Source organism: Mustela lutreola, chromosome 13, assembly GCF_030435805.1.
Source record: "Mustela lutreola isolate mMusLut2 chromosome 13, mMusLut2.pri, whole genome shotgun sequence".
In the NCBI taxonomy this organism is placed as follows: Eukaryota; Metazoa; Chordata; class Mammalia; order Carnivora; family Mustelidae; genus Mustela; species Mustela lutreola.
Genome location: NC_081302.1, coordinates 55,138,716 through 55,155,113, shown reverse-complemented (window position 1 = coordinate 55,155,113; position 16,398 = coordinate 55,138,716). Strand labels below are relative to the sequence as shown.

The following is a 16,398-nucleotide window of genomic DNA, read 5'->3' as shown; positions in this document are numbered from 1 at the left end:
GGGGGAGTTTGGCATCAGCATGTGATGCTGCTTCCAACATAATGACCGCCAGAGTCCACAGCGATTGGCACACTTGCTGCATTTTCTAAGAGCAGAACCAGCCACACCCCCATTTGTCTGCATTTATGCTTCTGGAAAACACCACAGGAGTCACATTTCGGCTCTCTCATTTAGAATTAGATCATGACTGTTAAGCACGAAGGTTCAGGAATGGCATCTCAGTTTTCTTTCTCCAGAGGGGCTGGAAATCGGGTTGTTTGGCAGTAACCCTGAGCCCACCCTCCCACACAGAAGATCTCCACAGCGCCCCCGCCATTCACCCTAGCGCCCCATGGTGGGCTCTCCGTTGGAAAGCCATGACGTTCTGACTTTCCACAAAGTGTTCTAAGGCAATTTGAAAGCAAGTATATTGATGAGCTAGCTTATTACAGCAGATGGGGCTGGCCTGGTGTCCTGAGGGGAAGGCTCATTTAACAACTTCAAGAGAAGTTCAGGCACATTTTTGCAAAACGCTAAGCATGGTAAAAGTTTGGGTCCCTCGATAGATTTTACTGGAAATAGAAGGGAAATTTCACTAAGTATTAGTCCATTAAACTGGATTAGATGCACCCATCCTTGCTTTGCTTGTCATATTTGTCCTTGCTTTCATATTTGAGCAGATAGCATTTGCTCAAAGGGGGAAAAAAATCAAGAGCCATGAATAATAACTTAAAGAAAAAGTTGTGATTTATTTCAAGGCTTGCATCAAGGTCCAGTAGTTACCTTCGAGCAGCCTTGTTGGTGTTCAGTCCTGCAAACATTTGTTTAAGTTCTAGGCTTCCTCGTATCTTTGGTCTTCACCCCAGGACCAGCTATTAAACAGAATCAAGCAGGCGTAGTTTCCATCTGAGCCTTGGCTTTAAGCATCAAGGGGCGGCACCTGATGCATCTAAGAGTTTGGGGAGTTCAGCATCCATTCACTTCTTTTTGGGATCATTTTTTACTTCAGACCATGTTCGTGCAGTTCTGAGAGGTATCAGTGGTGGACGCCGTGTATCGTGGCATGGAAGCTGGGGCTCTCTCTCTTTTCCGGCCAGCTGGGTGGATCTCATCTGCTAGATATAGAAGGAAGAGAAAAAAAAATATCACCTCAGGTGAATCATCTCACTCTTATGTCATCTTATCCTTAGGTCATCCTTGCCTCCTGTTTGTTTCATTTCTTAACCTGTCCATTGGGCTGAAAACTTCCCCATTTTTCCCCACTGAGAGATTTTGGGGTTCTGATCTTCTTTGCTTTTTAAAAATGTATGCTCCGTAGGCACTCACTCCCTGTAGGCCTGCCCACTTTCAGTTTTTCAGTTACAGCAAAGCTTGTCATTTCAAAGCTCAGAGAGGAGCTGTTTATAAAGTTCAGGAAGCATGTACCACAGCATTCAATTATTAATATGCATGCCAAGATGATCAATTGTGCATGCCTTGTTACAACACACACTCATCTAATGAAAATTTAAACACTCCGTGATATCCCCACTTTGGTACTTCCCCAGTACACTTCCCAGTAAGAGAGAAGAGAAGTAAGGGAGGAACGTGGGGGAAAGGCAATTGGGAAAGCAGACGGCAGTGAAGGGTTGATTAATATTAATTTAAGAATACGTGCCATAAATACAATGAGCAAGACTGGAAAGTAGAAACTGTAGAATGTCAGAGTGAGAGGGGAGTTCAGAGACCCATTTTCTCACACCCTGCCATTTTAGAGAGGAGCGAACAGAGGTTCTAGAGAGGACAGGACACATCTTGGTCATTTAGCAGTCTGTGGGCAGATCAGAACCCAAGACTCTTGGTCCACTGTGCAGTTAGCTGTCTACCACTGTGCTTAGGTGTGTTTTTATGAACAGCAAAAATGAGCAGAGGAGGACATTATAGCTATAAATTTATAGCGTACAGGTGGAGTTGAAGAAATGTTCGGTGATACTCCGCGCCGGTTTCACAAGGAATATAAATGCTACTGCCTGGTTAGGAAATGAAGCCTTTGCCTCTAGCGGTCCCCTCGCTCCCCCTCCACGCTGGTGCCGATGCTCCCTCCCTTGCCTCCAGTATTTCCCTCGAGCCCAGGCAGGAGCCTCTGTCATGCATGCTCCTGATATAGCTAATCGCCCCAGCCCCCTCCAGTACCCTCTACAGCACTTATTACCAAGCTCCCTATCCCCTTGAGTATTTAATTCTTTCCAATTATCTTACGCACATTGAGTTGTGGGGTTTGTGTTTTTCCTTCTAGCAAGACTTTAGATGACACAGAGGCCATTTACTGGTGCCCTTTCCCACCTCCCTGAGCTATGCCCCAGTCTGTATAATTCCCAGCTTTGTATCAGAGACCTCAGTACAACTACTGGCTGTTGGTCAAAGATTATAGATGGAAATGAAGGTGGTATCGGAAATCAGTTTGGACCCTAAAAACTGCAAGACATGTTCTATATGCTGGGCTGTTTGAATAAACCGTGAGCTCAGCTGACTTCGCTCCAACATGCCATCTTCCTTCAAGTAGAACACACAGTATATTCTTCAGCTGAGCAACATGCAGTAGTGCTATCCCAGCCCTGTTATTAATACTGTTGAGCTGGAGATCGGAGAACTGAGGACTACCATGCGCATTTGCTTTGTGTGTTTATGATAGGAATCAACGCCACCCTCATCTTAGATCTTGAAAACAGACAGGAGAGGCTGTTGACCAGGCCTGAAGAGATGCTGGTTCTAATCCTGGCTTGACCATCAGTTAGCCAGGTGACTTTAAGACAGTCCCCTGAGCATCCTGGGTCTCAGTTTCCCCATCTATTCGGTAGCACAAGGATTTGACCAGACAGCACCCCCTCTAAAGCCCATTCCCATTCTGAAAAGTCTACAGTCCTTATCATGTCCATGACTTTGATCCCTTTTCCCTTGAATATCTGAAACAGAGCCAGCCTCCCTGCTGGGATCCAGCCAAGATGCTGAGATCTCCTTAGCTGATCACAGAACAGTGGCTCCTGTACCCTCCTAGGTGCATGCCCTGCTTCTGCCTCACTGTGGAGGTCATGTCTGCAGGGCAGTTCTGCAAATTTCAAGCCACATTTCAACCCTGGGAGTCTGTGGGCGGCACCTGGCTGGGATGCTGCAGAGTCTAGACAGGTCAGGATCCTTGTTGGGGGGGCTGCACCTTCCCTGACCGGTCTCCTCTATCACATCCCCATCTGCTTTCTTGATTAAAATCGTAAAATCCTCAGGTGTTTGAATGAATGATGAAATTCACCCACAAATATTTACTGGGCGCCTTTTAAATACCCAGTAGTACAAGGAGTGCTGGAGTGACATATGCGGGGTCTGTGACCTCCCTGTGGACCGTGACCCTGCTTTCAGGCAGATGGGTGTTATCATCCCCATTTCTTCTGCCTGGAAAGCTCTTTCTGAAACCACTCACTTCTTAGGAACATCTCAGCTAAACATTTTTTTTTTTTTTTTAAATTTCTGCCAAGGGAAATTTGGCTTCTATGTTCCTGCTGTCGGAAAGGAATTTTATGAAGTGTTAAAATGTTTTCCATGTCTGTGGTCGTCATTGCTATCGTTCATCCATGGGAAAAAAAAAAAAAATACCCTAATTGCTTTAGCAACTCGACAGGTTTTCTGCTTCTCCTCCAAATCATACTGATAGCTATATTTGCCAGTGTTTTAAGTGCTGGAAGCATTATTTTCATTAAAAAGAAAAGAAAAGAAAAGAAAAAAAACCTATTTGCTCTCAGAGAATCAATGTCCAGAGAAAATATTTTTTTATAAAAACTTTCAAATCAAGACTGAGCACAGAATTTCCTATTTCACAGGATACGAAAAGCAATAGGAGCGGATACTGGAAGTCTGCCAGATCTGAGTTGAGCCTTTTTTGGTCTCTCTCCTTTCAGTCTCACTGAAAATATATGTACTGAGCCACGTAATACCACTACAATAATAACACACACACACACACAAAATGTTTTACTGATAGCAAAATAAGAGACAAAAATTAAGCCTTACACTCTGGAATAATAAGGAATTGTGGAAGCCTAGATTTCAAGAGTTAATATAGTATATGTTGAGTGAAGAGGACAGCAATTCAGAAAAGATAGAACTTTGGGGAGCTAGAGGTGAAACCCCGCCATCTTAATATGAGCCCACTTGAAGGGACTGGAAAAGAAGGCACTGCCAAGTGTAAGGAGGAGGTGGGAGGGGCATGGGTGGAGGAGGAGGGGATCGGCTAAGAGGAAGTGGTCTCTGAGCTACTTTGGAAAGAATCTGCCTGCAAACTGTTTTTTTCCCCACAAAAACTTTTTCAAGCCAAGACACTTTTAAACTAGATCTAAGGAAAAGTGAGGTGTCAGTATAGTTACTTTAAGGCAGAGATGATATGTTCTGGACTCTTCTATGCAACTGACAAAGAAGTACAAGTTGGTGTCCATCATATGACCTGCAAAGCAAAAAATATTTCCTGTTTCTTTATGGAAAAAGCTTGCTGACCCATCTTCATCTTCTGTGGGATCCCAGAGCTGGGGCAGATATTTAGAAATGGCTAGACCATCCCCTTTTGCTTTGGACCTCAAACATAGAGGCTTTCTTGAGGGCACATGGCTGCTTGGTGCTAGAGCTCAGACTTCCCCACAACCTGGCTTCCTGGCTCTCCCTCCCTGCTCAGGCTCACATGGAGCCCCACAGTGTCCCATTCCTAAAAACACTTCCTCAGCCCTGCCCCACCTTCTCAGGTTCTCCCCTCCCCCAGGTTTATTATCCAACAACAGTGATGAACAAAAGTAGGGCAGAGTGGATTTCAGATGACTGCTGAGGGAGGGAAGTCCAATCCAGTCCAGGAGACACACATGAAGTAGGGGCCCTTTTGTAGACACTCCTTCATTGTCTTCCGGATTCCTCGGTACGCTTATGGAGAGGGGTCAGTCAGCTTCCTGCCCCATAACAATCTCAACTATTTGGCTTCTTCCTTTTAGAAAATTCTACATACCTTAAAAAGTTTTGACCCAGGGGTCCTTCAAGCCTTTCCTGTCTCCTTCGGTGCTCTCTTCAAGCTTCTCCTCCTATGACTCCATCCTGTCAGTAGTGGTCTCCCCCCAGGACTACAAGAACCAGCAGTATCTTCATCCCTATCCCCAGTGCCTAGCTCAATGCCTGGCATGGTACACCCCACAGTCCTCATGAGACTTTGCTCATAGTATAAATCCATATACAAATGTTTATAAATAGAGTTGGCCCATGAATAACATGGGTTTAAACTGCTGGTCCACAGATTTTTTTCAATACAGCACAGTAGAACTGTAAATGTATTTTCTCTTATGATTATCTTAGTGTTCCTCTAGCCTCCTTTATTATAAGAATATAGTATGTGATACATATGATATATAAAATATGTGTTGATCAGCTATTTTATAAACTGTAAGCAGGAGGCTATTAAGTTTTGGGGGAGTCAAAAGCTATATGCAATTTTTGACTGGGGGTGGGGCAGGTCAGTATCTGCCACCCCCCACATTGTTCCAGGGTCAGATATACATAAGTTGAAGTCGAGCAGATACAATTCCATTCCCGATTTCACCACTTGCTAAGTATATGACCTTGGACAAGTAATAATACCTCTCTGAGAATCTGTTTCTTTATCCGTGAAATGGGCGTAATGGAAGCACCAGTCCCAGAGAGTTGTTGGGAAATTTAAATGAGATAATGGTTTAAATCAGAGTTCTCAAATTTCAGCATTCATTGGAATGATCTGGAAAGCTTGTTAAAACAGCTACTGGATTGGTGGTTGCCAGAGGTTGAGTTTAAGGGTACAGGAAATGGGTGAAGGACGTCAAAAGGTACTAACTTCCAGTTAATCTGAAAAATACTTAGCGGGCATGAAATTGGAATACAGTTTGGCAATAGCTCTCAAAAATTTAAAATTCAGATACTCTTTTATCTGTTCCACTGCTAAGAATTTCTTATAAAGACCCTTATATAAAAATGTCAAAAGATATGTCTGAGGATGTTCATTGCAGCCTTACTAATACAGGAATACCTCAAATATACTGCGAGCTCAGCTCCGGGCTCTCACAAGAAAGTGAATATCACAATAAAGTGATCCCAATGAATTTTTTGGTTTCCCAGGGCATATAAAAGATATACTTACCCTGTGGTAGTCTATTAAGGGTGCTAAAGCCTTTTGTCTCTAAAAAATCACTGTACATAGCTTGATTAAAAAATACTTTGTGGCTGGGGTGCCTGGGTGATTCAGTTGGTTTAGCATCTAACGCTCAATTTAGGCTCAGGTCATGATCTCAGGGTCATGAGATCAAGCCCCGTGTCAGGCTTTTCGCTGGGCAAGGAGCTTGCTGAAGTTTCTCTCTCTCTAAAAAAATAAAATAAAATAAAAATACTTTGTAGCTACAAAATGCTAACCATCTGAGCTTTCAGGGAGTTGTAATCTTTTTGCTAGTGGAGGGTCCTGTCTTGTCACTGATGGCTGCTGACTGTTCAGGATGGTGCTCACTGAAGGCTGGGGTGGTTGTGAGAGTTCCTTAAAATAAGATAGCAGTGAAGTTTGCCACATTAATTGACTCTTCCTTTCACTTGAACACTTAGAGGCCACTGTAAATTAATTGGCCTAATTGCAATATTGTTGTATCTCAGGAACTAGGGAGACCCCAGGAGAAGAAGAAAGGTGGGGGAACAGCCCATCAGTGGAGCAGCCAGAACACATACATTGATTGATTAAGTTTGCCATCTTATGTGGGTTTGGTTTGCAGCGCCTCTAAAACAATTACAGTAGTAATACTAAAGTCCCCTGATCAATATCATCATAACAAATATAATAATGAAGAGAATTTGAGATATGGCAAGCATTACCAAAATATGGCACAGAGACATGCAGTGAACAAATGGTGTTGGAAAAAGAGTGTTGGTGGATGCGACGGATAGAGAGTTGCCAGGAGCCTTCAATTTGTAAAAACCACAATTATCTGTGAAGTGTAATAAAGGGAAGCACGGTGAAATGAAGTGTGCCTTTCACATGCACATCAGTAGATTTCCAAGATATGTTAAGTGGAAGCAAGTCCCAGCACAGTGTATATAATACTAGCACTTGTGTATAAAGAAAGGAATGTTGTACATAGAAAAATAGACAAGTCTATACCATATGTTTAAGGTTTTTTCTCTGGATGGAGATGCTAGCATCTGTTAAGAGTGGTTACCTTTAAAGAGAGAAATTGGATGGGAGGTAGCCAGAGAAGGTGGCCTTTTATATTTTCCTTTGTTCCTTTTTTCTTATATATATCTATTACTTTCATTTAGTTGATAGGGATAATCTACCCAGGAGGATTTATTGGATTTTTAAAAGCCTCATAAATGCTGCATATGGTAAGGAACCATTAAAATTGTGATATTCTTATAGATTGTTGTTTTGATACTTCTCAAAATGTTTGAATATATGCATTAACAAGGGGATCTGCAGTTTCTGAAATGTATTGAGATTTATACAAAGCTTAAGAAGTCAACACCATTTAAGGTGACTTAAGTCACCTCATCATTTATTTGAATCACCAGCCCCTGCTTACTTGAAGTTGGCTAAAAGCATCCTATTTCTTTTTTTTTTTTATAATTTGATCACCATGTTTCTCTTTCTTTCTGTCTCCATTGCCATTCCCCCCCAAAGAACCAACCATCTGGCCTCGTCTAGCCAGGAAGTTAAGAAACATGCTGCTGGCTCAGGCTGTCCGACCTCAGGTTTAATGGGGCTGTGATGGATTCACAGTGTCACTCAGCAGTGCTCTTTTTCACCCATCTCCAGAGAAAACCCCAGCCTGCCCTTTTTCCTCCTCAAGTTGAAATTCTAGGCCATGCCTCCCTAATGTATGGGTCTAACCGTGTTAATTCTCTGTTTCCCGGGCTTCCTGCCAGGCTGACTGGCAGGCTCCTCTGTGCTCAGGACCCAGAGTGAGTAGGCAGGAATCTCTCTGGGAATCTCTCTTCCCGGCTTGCCCTGCCCCTGTCAGACACTAACTGCTCCTCCCTCTGGCTTTGTCTTGCTCCTCTGGGTGTCCTGAGAGCCTGAATCACTTACTGTATTTTCTCTGTTACAATTCTTCAGCCTGGAGCCAAGACTCATCAATTCCACCCCAGCTTTTAGGATTTAAAAACAGTAACAAGCTGGGGCGGGGGGGTGGGGGGGTCAACTGTTTCATTAGTTATGTGCCTTTCTTTGAACATCTTTTCTGAGCTATTCTTAGAGGATGTAGAAAAATGTTATCCCTTAAAGGAAAACCACATTTCCTCAGAAGCTTACAGACTTAGGCTCTATGGTGAGCCCAGATTACATTAAAAACAAAAATTGAGTTTGGAAGACTTGTTTGAGATACTCTATTAAGGCAAGCCTTCTGCCTGGAAGGACTTAGTTTCTCCAGATATTTGCCACAGTAAAGGGATCAAAGGCTCTCTCGCAGCCATTTAGCTAGAGCGCACGAGGTAGGAAGTGCAGGGACTATGGAAGAACGCAGTCAGGAGGACAAGGAAAAGGCTGGGTTTGGAGGAGCCTGACCTTTGGAGGAGCCTAACCTCCCTCTTCCTTGCTTCCAAGGCTTTTCTTTTTTTTTTTTTCTTTTTTTTTTTTTAATAATTTTTTTTTTTTAAGATTTTATTTATTTATCAGAGAGAGAGAGGGAGAGCGAGCGAGCACAGGCAGACAGAATGGCAGGCAGAGGCAGAGGGAGAAGCAGGCTCCCTGCTGAGCAAGGAGCCCGATGTGGGACTCGATCCCAGGACACTGGGACCATGACTTGAGCCGAAGGCAGCTGCTTAACCAACTGAGCCACCCAGGCGTCCCAACTTCCAAGGCTTTTCTGCCCGGAGCTCTGAATTTAGGAGCCTTGTACAACCCCGAAACCCGAAGTTTTGTGCTTGATGCTCTGATCCTTCTCAGAGAGTTTGTTTATTTTGTTTTATTCTATTTTACTTTATTTATTTAGATTTTATTTATTTATATGCCAGAGAGAGAGCACAAGTACGGGGAGCAGCAGGCAGAAGGAGGAGCAGATTCCCTGCTGAGCAGAGAGCTCAATGTGGGACTAGATCACTGGCACCCTGAGATCACAACTTGAGCCTAAGGCAGATGCTTAATGGACTGAGCCACCCAGGCAGCCCGCAGAGAGCTTGTTTCAGCAGGGCGTGTTTCTGGGTAAACGGATATCCTGTTCTGAGCTTTCCTTCCCTTAGACTGAAGGCAAGTCTTTTAATGGTAATTTACAAAGCTCTCTCCCAAGTGAGAAGTATGTTCTGAACTCAGCAGATGTCCAAACATTTTGACGTGGAGGAAAGTACTAAAATAAATAAATAAATAAATAAAGATTATTAAATTAGTCTTATGGATTTTTTTTTTCAGATTCTTATTTATTTATTTGACAAACAGAGATCACAAGTAGGCAGAGGGGCAGGCAGAGAGAGAGAAGAAGGGAACCAGGCTCCCTGGTGAGCAGAGAGCCCGATGTGGGACTTGATCCCAGGACCCTGGGATCATGACCAGAGCTGAAGTCAGAGGCTTTAACCCACTGAGCCACCCAGATGCCCCAGTCTTATGGATTTTTTTAAAAAATTCTGAAGATTATACATATACACATGTGTGTTATGTGTGTGTATGTGGGTCTCTTTACACATAGCAAAGAATGACTAATCACTAGTAGGATATTTAGTTAATTGAACAAGGAGAACCCCAGACAGAGGTGGCTCTGGTGTGGTTGTGGCGTACATAGGCAAACCCAAATCCAAGTCTACAAATGCCTGAAGTCACAAAATCAAAACCTAAATACAACCAATCACAAGCAACCAATTAGGCCTGAAGCTGTGACCAATCCATGATTTCCTTGCTTTGCTTCTGCCTTTTCTCTAGAAAAGCTCTTCCCAGCCCTGCCAAGAAGGGGAGCGCCCCTAACCACTGCCTATTTGGCATGGCCTGATTCCATCTGTTTTGCTCAAATAAACTTCAGATTTTTAACAGACCTCAGTTTATCTTAACGTGGGGTCTGCAGCCGCAAAGGGTGATTAGCAACTTCATCAAAGCTCTGTTCCCCTTCTCTTAGGTTCACTTATACCTGCTGGATATATGTTACAGAATCTCTTTTGACATTTAAGACTGACATTCAAACGTACTGTGAAAAAAAATCACTTTTAATTTTTTCTTGATTCTCAACCTAATTTAGGCAAAACATTATAATGTAGAATTTGACAGTGGGCTGGGGGAAATTTTCAAGTTGTGTGAATGTAGATTTAAGTTTTCCGACTGATCTTTTTCTGTTGATAGTACTTTCAAAATATTTATGTGTATAGCTGATCCAGCCTCAACTAGGGCCTCAGAACCTCGTAGTCTCTCTAGCCCACTGGGCGCACTACTGGCACAGATTGGGGCTGATCTGAATTTGTTCTTCTATAAGCTGCTTTTTTGAACAAATGCCAGTACCATCTTGTTTACTATTTATCTCTTCTCTGAGCTTTTAGGTAGAATTTTATTTTATTAATTTTATTTTTTAAAAATTTTATTTCTTCGTTTGAGACAGAGGGAGAGCACAAAGTGAGAGTGAGAAGCAGATTCCCCACTGAGCAGGGAGCCCCACTGAGGGGCTCGATCCCAGGACCCTGGGATCATGACCTGAGCCAGAGGCAGATGCTTAACCAACTGAGCCACCCAGGCACCCCTTAGGTAGAATTTTAAAAATTCAGTTCAGTTAGTAACTACTTGTAGTTTTATTATATATAGAACAAGTAGTGTGAATTATATACCAGGGAAGTAGTGAGTGATGGTCAAATTCGGCGACTTGCTCTTTGGGGGTTCCCTGCTGGAGACAATGAAGAGTGTATACTGGGGCCCCCGGGTGGTGTAGTTGGTTGAGCATCTGACTCTTGGCTTCAGATCAGGTCCTGATTAGGTCCCCAAGTCTGGAGCCTGCTTCAGATTCTCTCTCCCTTTCCTTATATCCTGTCCACTTGTGCGCGCTCTTTTAAAAATCTTCAAAAAAAAAAAAAGTGTATGGTCTTTACTTGTGACATCACCACTAGCAGTCATCCTGATTTATGATTTTGAAAATATGCTGTCTTTAAATCACATTCATTAAGGCATACTCTTTGAGGTGGTTTTTCCCTAAGGATGATGAATTCCTGCTGATCCAGGCACTCTTTCTGAGTCCTTTTGTGTGCCCAAGAGCTTTCATTGCAAGACAAATGGCTGGTTGGGGGCAGTCTGCACAGAAATGAGAGAAGTAAACTGGGCCTTGGAAACACTGTGAGAATATTTATTAAACCTAAGCTGAGTTCCGCAGTTTTTGGTTTTGGAGGGGTTCTTTATTATTTGTTAGCCACCTGTAGTTTTGCTTTTAATTAGTTACCATACCGAAAAGAACACAATTCCTGAAATTGAGAATAGTCTGGAAAATTTAAGACCTGTCTCAATTTTGAGTCTTGACTTCTTTCTGAACCCCTAGTTGTGTTTCAGCTCTATCAAGATGACCTTCAGGCATGTCAAGTTCAGCATGTTCAAAAGCAAACTCTTGGGCGCCTGGATGGCTCAGTGGGTTAAGCCACTGCCTTCAGCTCAGGTCATGATCTCAGGTCCTGGGATCGAGTCCCGCATCAGGCTCTCTGCTTAGCAGGGAGCCTGCTTCCCTTCCTCTCTCTCTGCCTGCCTCTCTGCCTACTTGTGATCTTTCTCTGTCAAATAAATAAATAAAATCTTAAAAAAAAAAAAAAAAAAGCAAACTCTCTACCTTCTCTCTCAGACTTCCCCCTGTGCTTGTCCTCATGGTCTCTACATACTTCTCCAGCCTGAGCCATCCTTGTCTCCCCTTCTTGAAAGGGAGACTTCTAGCAAGTCAGCCCCTTGTGGTATCACCTCACTCCATCAAATGACTCCTTGCTCCTGCCTCTACTGCAGTGCTCTGCTTTAACTCAAGCCTTCATCATTTCTCCCAAACAAATCCTACTCAGATGTGTGTCCTAGGGCTACAATACGAAGTTCACCAGCTGGCTTAGCATCCACTGTCCTTCTTGATCCATCCTCACTCAGCATTTGCCCCAACCCTACAAATCCTTTCATAACTCTATACCACTCTTTGAACTCAGGAGCAAGCATTGATCCATCATTTAAGGTCTAGCAACATTGGGAGTTTTGGGAGTATTTCCTGACTCCACCTACTGAGTTAGTTACTGTGTCCGCATAGCATCCACACGTCTCTGGCATAGGATAATTAACTGCTTATCTCTCTTTCTCCCTAGAGCCTGTGATCTCATCAAGGGGCAAGCACTGTCTTAATTATATATTTCTAGCAGTCAGTCAAGTGTTTGGTAACCAGAGGAACTCAGATATTTGCTGTATGAAAGGATGGATGCATTGCAACTATGCCCTGGGATATGGTAACGACTTGTTCTAAATAACTGAGGCACTTTAACTCAAACACAACACATTTACCACAGAACATGGCTTGAGTAGGTATGAGAGGATCTATTTTTACCCTTGAACTTGTGTAGTATTTGGCCACTAGGTCTTTTTTCTAAGTGCTTTCCCTTCCGTATGCTTCCAGAGGTGTTACTGGCCACTCTTACCTTCCCTCTACTTCACACACATACATGAACAGAGAATTTTCTCTCTAGTTTATTCCCTTTATTAACAACCTTTCTTGATTGATGGCAGAATTTTGACTGTCACCACCCAAATACTCTGCCTCAGTCCTTACTGCTCCTTCCCCTCTGGATACCACAGTTCTCACTCTTGTAGATGGCTGTTATAAAGCTCTACACTTAAAACAGTGGGGTCCCGTCCTCTTTAACAGGCTTGTGATTACCACCCCTGCCAGATAACCTCATCTGACTGTGGATTTCACCGGTGCATATTCGGCTGACTGCTCTGTGTTGCCCCTGCAGAAGGTAGCTTAAAGTCCCCCATAACCCCAGCCTGCGTGCAGACAAAACAGCAGAGAGCCGGGGCAGGAGGGCAGAGCCAGTTGTCCACCGGCTGTGCTGCCCTGGAGCCCAGCAGAGGCCTGAGAGCTGGTGGTCAGATACACATCCACACGTAGAGCAGCACACAATGTGTGACCCTGTCCAGACAAGGTCGGGGAAGGGAGCCACGTGTACGCACGGAGAGTGTGAGCAAAGGGGGTGGCACCTCCTCCTGCTGCAAACTGGGTGCAACCAATTCATCATGTGACCTAATGATAAAGTTTGATGAATAGGAAGGTTTGGAGTTGGGATTCTTTCAAGGTAGTAATGAGTAAACATCACAGCCTCTGTGAGAATTACACATTGATCAGGAAGTGGTTTCTCATTAGCCTTATGAGACATTTACAGTGTGATAAGTGAACAGAATCTACTTTCCTTCTCTGCTCCATCACACTCTTGTTTGTTTTGTGGGCTTCTTTTTACGATTATTGTTCTTCTGTGGGGATTACTCGATTACTCTTTGTCATACTTTGGACACCTGGAAGATTTGGAAGAGCTTTGATGCCCTTTTTTATAATAGAGCCTTGGGAATCACGTAAGAAGGATTTATGTTAGAGTATTAGCATCCATGAGAGGCTAATTCTAACTGTGCCTTCCTAACTAAATATTCAGAAATTCAAGTTTAATCTTACTGTTAATTCGGTGCTATAATTTCCTAATCCCATGCTTATTAGATCAATAACTGTTGGTTGGCCCCACCCCTAAAAACCACTACTAAGAGCTCATATGCCCTTCTCTGTACAGCTTTGTTCAGACCCCCAACATTTATCATTCCAGTAGTGCTCTTCCCAAGAGCCCCAAAAGTACTAAATGAAGTCAAAGTGAGAGAGTTAGCACTTCAAAGGGTTTGGGAGGGCAGCCTTATGAAAGTGAAAATGGCAGAACAGAATGGTACGTGGTCGTGATGAGCTACAGAGGGCGCCACGGGGTGTTGAAATGCAATCTGCATGCCTGAGCAGCTGGTTGGAGGAGCCTTGGTCTGTCTTGAATGGAGGCTATGGCTCCTGTTCCCCGCCAGAGGGCTGGAGGGCTGACTGCAGTGAGTGTAAGGGCTGGGGGAGGGGGAGGGGCAGGAAGGAGAAAGGAGCCAAGGAGTAAAAATGGCCCTTGAGATTGAGGGGCAATATGAAATAACTACTCATTGCCCCAGCTTGGAACTTGGAAATGGTACTGTCTTCCAAGGACTGCACTTGAGTCCTTGAGATGGAGACCAAAAAAGAAAAGATACATGTTTGGCTCTTCCTCATTCAGCCACTCCACCCTGGCTTCACCTCTAAGCCCCCAACCGACGTTCCTCTATCCATGTATCTGTATCTGTATGCCAACTCCAGATCTGTCTCTGTAGATCTTGGTATATAGGCATAGCAAGTCCCATTTTTAAACAAGAGCTGTGGAATGCTTGGAAGCAGATGCCCATGAACTCTTCCCAGTCGTATTTAGAATTTGTTTTAACCTAAAGTTATGGAGACAGACTTGAAGGGAGACCTCCCCAACTTTGCTAAAATGTAAGTATAAAAAGGCACAAATTGGATGAATATTGATGATGTTATTTCTACTGTAACATCATCCATAGACTCCTAGTGTCTTTGCTTTGCTTCCCTATAGTGATCACAACATAAATTACTTGTCTTGTTTGACTTCCTTGTTCACCAAAGTTGAGCAGATTGTGGCCGTTTTCAACGCTTCTACCAGACAAAAAGCTTGGGACCATTTCTCGAAAGCTCAGCGCAAGAACATAGACATTTGGCGAAAGCACTCTGAGGTTGGTGATTTTATGATTACTTTTTAACCACCATCACACAGCTGGATTGGCAGAGAATAGTGTGGCTGCAGCCATTTCGGTTTTTGTTATAGCGGGCAGCTGTTGTACCATTGTCCTGTCTCATTGTCAGCTCCGAACCCAGCTCAGACTTGGGCCTTAGCCAGAAGAGCAGCTGACTTAATGCTTAGAAAACAGAGTGCTTTTCTACCCCGCAAAGGGAGAAAGGCATCTCTCCCATTCATAGCAAAAAGCTCGGAAATAAGCCAAGACACTTCGCCTGCCTATTCTGAAGAAAAGTGTAATGTAAAATAGAAAACTGGCTTTTTAAATAAATATGGAGGGTTTTTTTTTCCCCCCCAGTGTTCTGCAACATGATGATGATGCTTTGCTCTTTGGGCTAGAAATGGCAAGTAAGCCTTTCTTCTGTGCCTTCCCATCATAAATAAGGCCCTAGTCCCCTTTGCTAGCCAGCCAGGTATGTAACAGCTCTCCCCAGAGTGCCTTTCCCCTGGGGGATCGAATGTCCAGGCTAGCCAGAGTCCACCCTTCTGCAGCAATGCATGTGTGAAGTGTGAGTATCCACCCCAAGGAAAGAGGCCAGATCCTGACCTTCGTTGCCACCCAGAAAGACCAGAATGTGTCATTAGTCATTGGTCGTGCAGCTGTTATTTTTAACTTCACAGTTTAGTGTACGCTTTGAACCTGTCGTTTAAAAGTAAGTATACTATCTTTGTTTGCTTATTTGTTGTGTGTGTGTGTGTGTTTTGTGTATGTGTGTGTGTGTGTTTTTTTAACGAGAGAATGTTTTCCATTTGGATGCCTCTCCATCTCTAGCATGTTAATATTAAAGTTCTCTAAATGATACTCCCTTCTTTCAAAATCCCCAAACTTATAGAAGGTAAGGCTTGTTTATTTAATGATTTGGGCTCACACTTGTAAAATAAGTTTTTTATATGGAGTTTGAAGAACCACAAAGTACTATAATATCAATCATTTGGGTAGCATTTTAAGTGCCCATTAACTAACGCTAAATTACAGCTAAATACCAATGGCACTAGATGTAACATCCACATGAATACCAAATGAATCCTTTATTATCACTGTTATTATGGTGAATACTGAATGACTCCACAATAATGGGACACTTAAAATGCTGGTGCAATTTATTAAGAAGGACATTTTTTTATTTTGTTCACAAATACTTAAGAAGGTGGCTGGTGACTGATGTAGTTCTGTTCCTCTGTTCAGGATTATGAGTAAGGAGGAAGTGGGATTTCTCTTTAATTTTTCAGGGGCCAGAAAAACAAAGGGTGCTGACCTGCTGCTCTCCCAGACACTGAATTGAGACCTGAGTCAAGGCTGATTTTCAGGAGGAAAGAGAGTCCTCGTTTAGGATGAAATATGCAGATTGAGGGTTATGAAAACACAAATTGATATCCATAAACTGATTCAGATTTGGGAACAGAGGGTCTAATAATTGTTTATCTTATTTTTTTTTCCTTCATATAAACAGCAAATGATTAAAAGAAATGTTAAGGGGAAGGCAAGTGGCATTATGCTAATGATCTGACATAAAAAGGCTGTCACTAGTATGTGAATGTTGGGAAATAATCCATTATTGATCTAAATCACGCTTCCCACGG

The 16,398-nt window shown here is 43.2% G+C and overlaps 1 protein-coding gene across 13 annotated transcripts in view; it reads left to right on the top strand.

The window, feature by feature from the left end:
* ENOX1 (ecto-NOX disulfide-thiol exchanger 1) overlaps positions 1-16,398 on the top strand; it is a 572,082-nt gene that overhangs the window by 426,306 nt on the left and 129,378 nt on the right. For all 13 annotated transcript variants that reach the window (XM_059144563.1, XM_059144567.1, XM_059144559.1 and 10 more), the window contains one exon: positions 14,649-14,755. In XM_059144563.1, the coding sequence (XP_059000546.1) occupies positions 14,649-14,755 (107 nt within the window). The remainder of the gene's footprint in view (positions 1-14,648; positions 14,756-16,398) is intronic.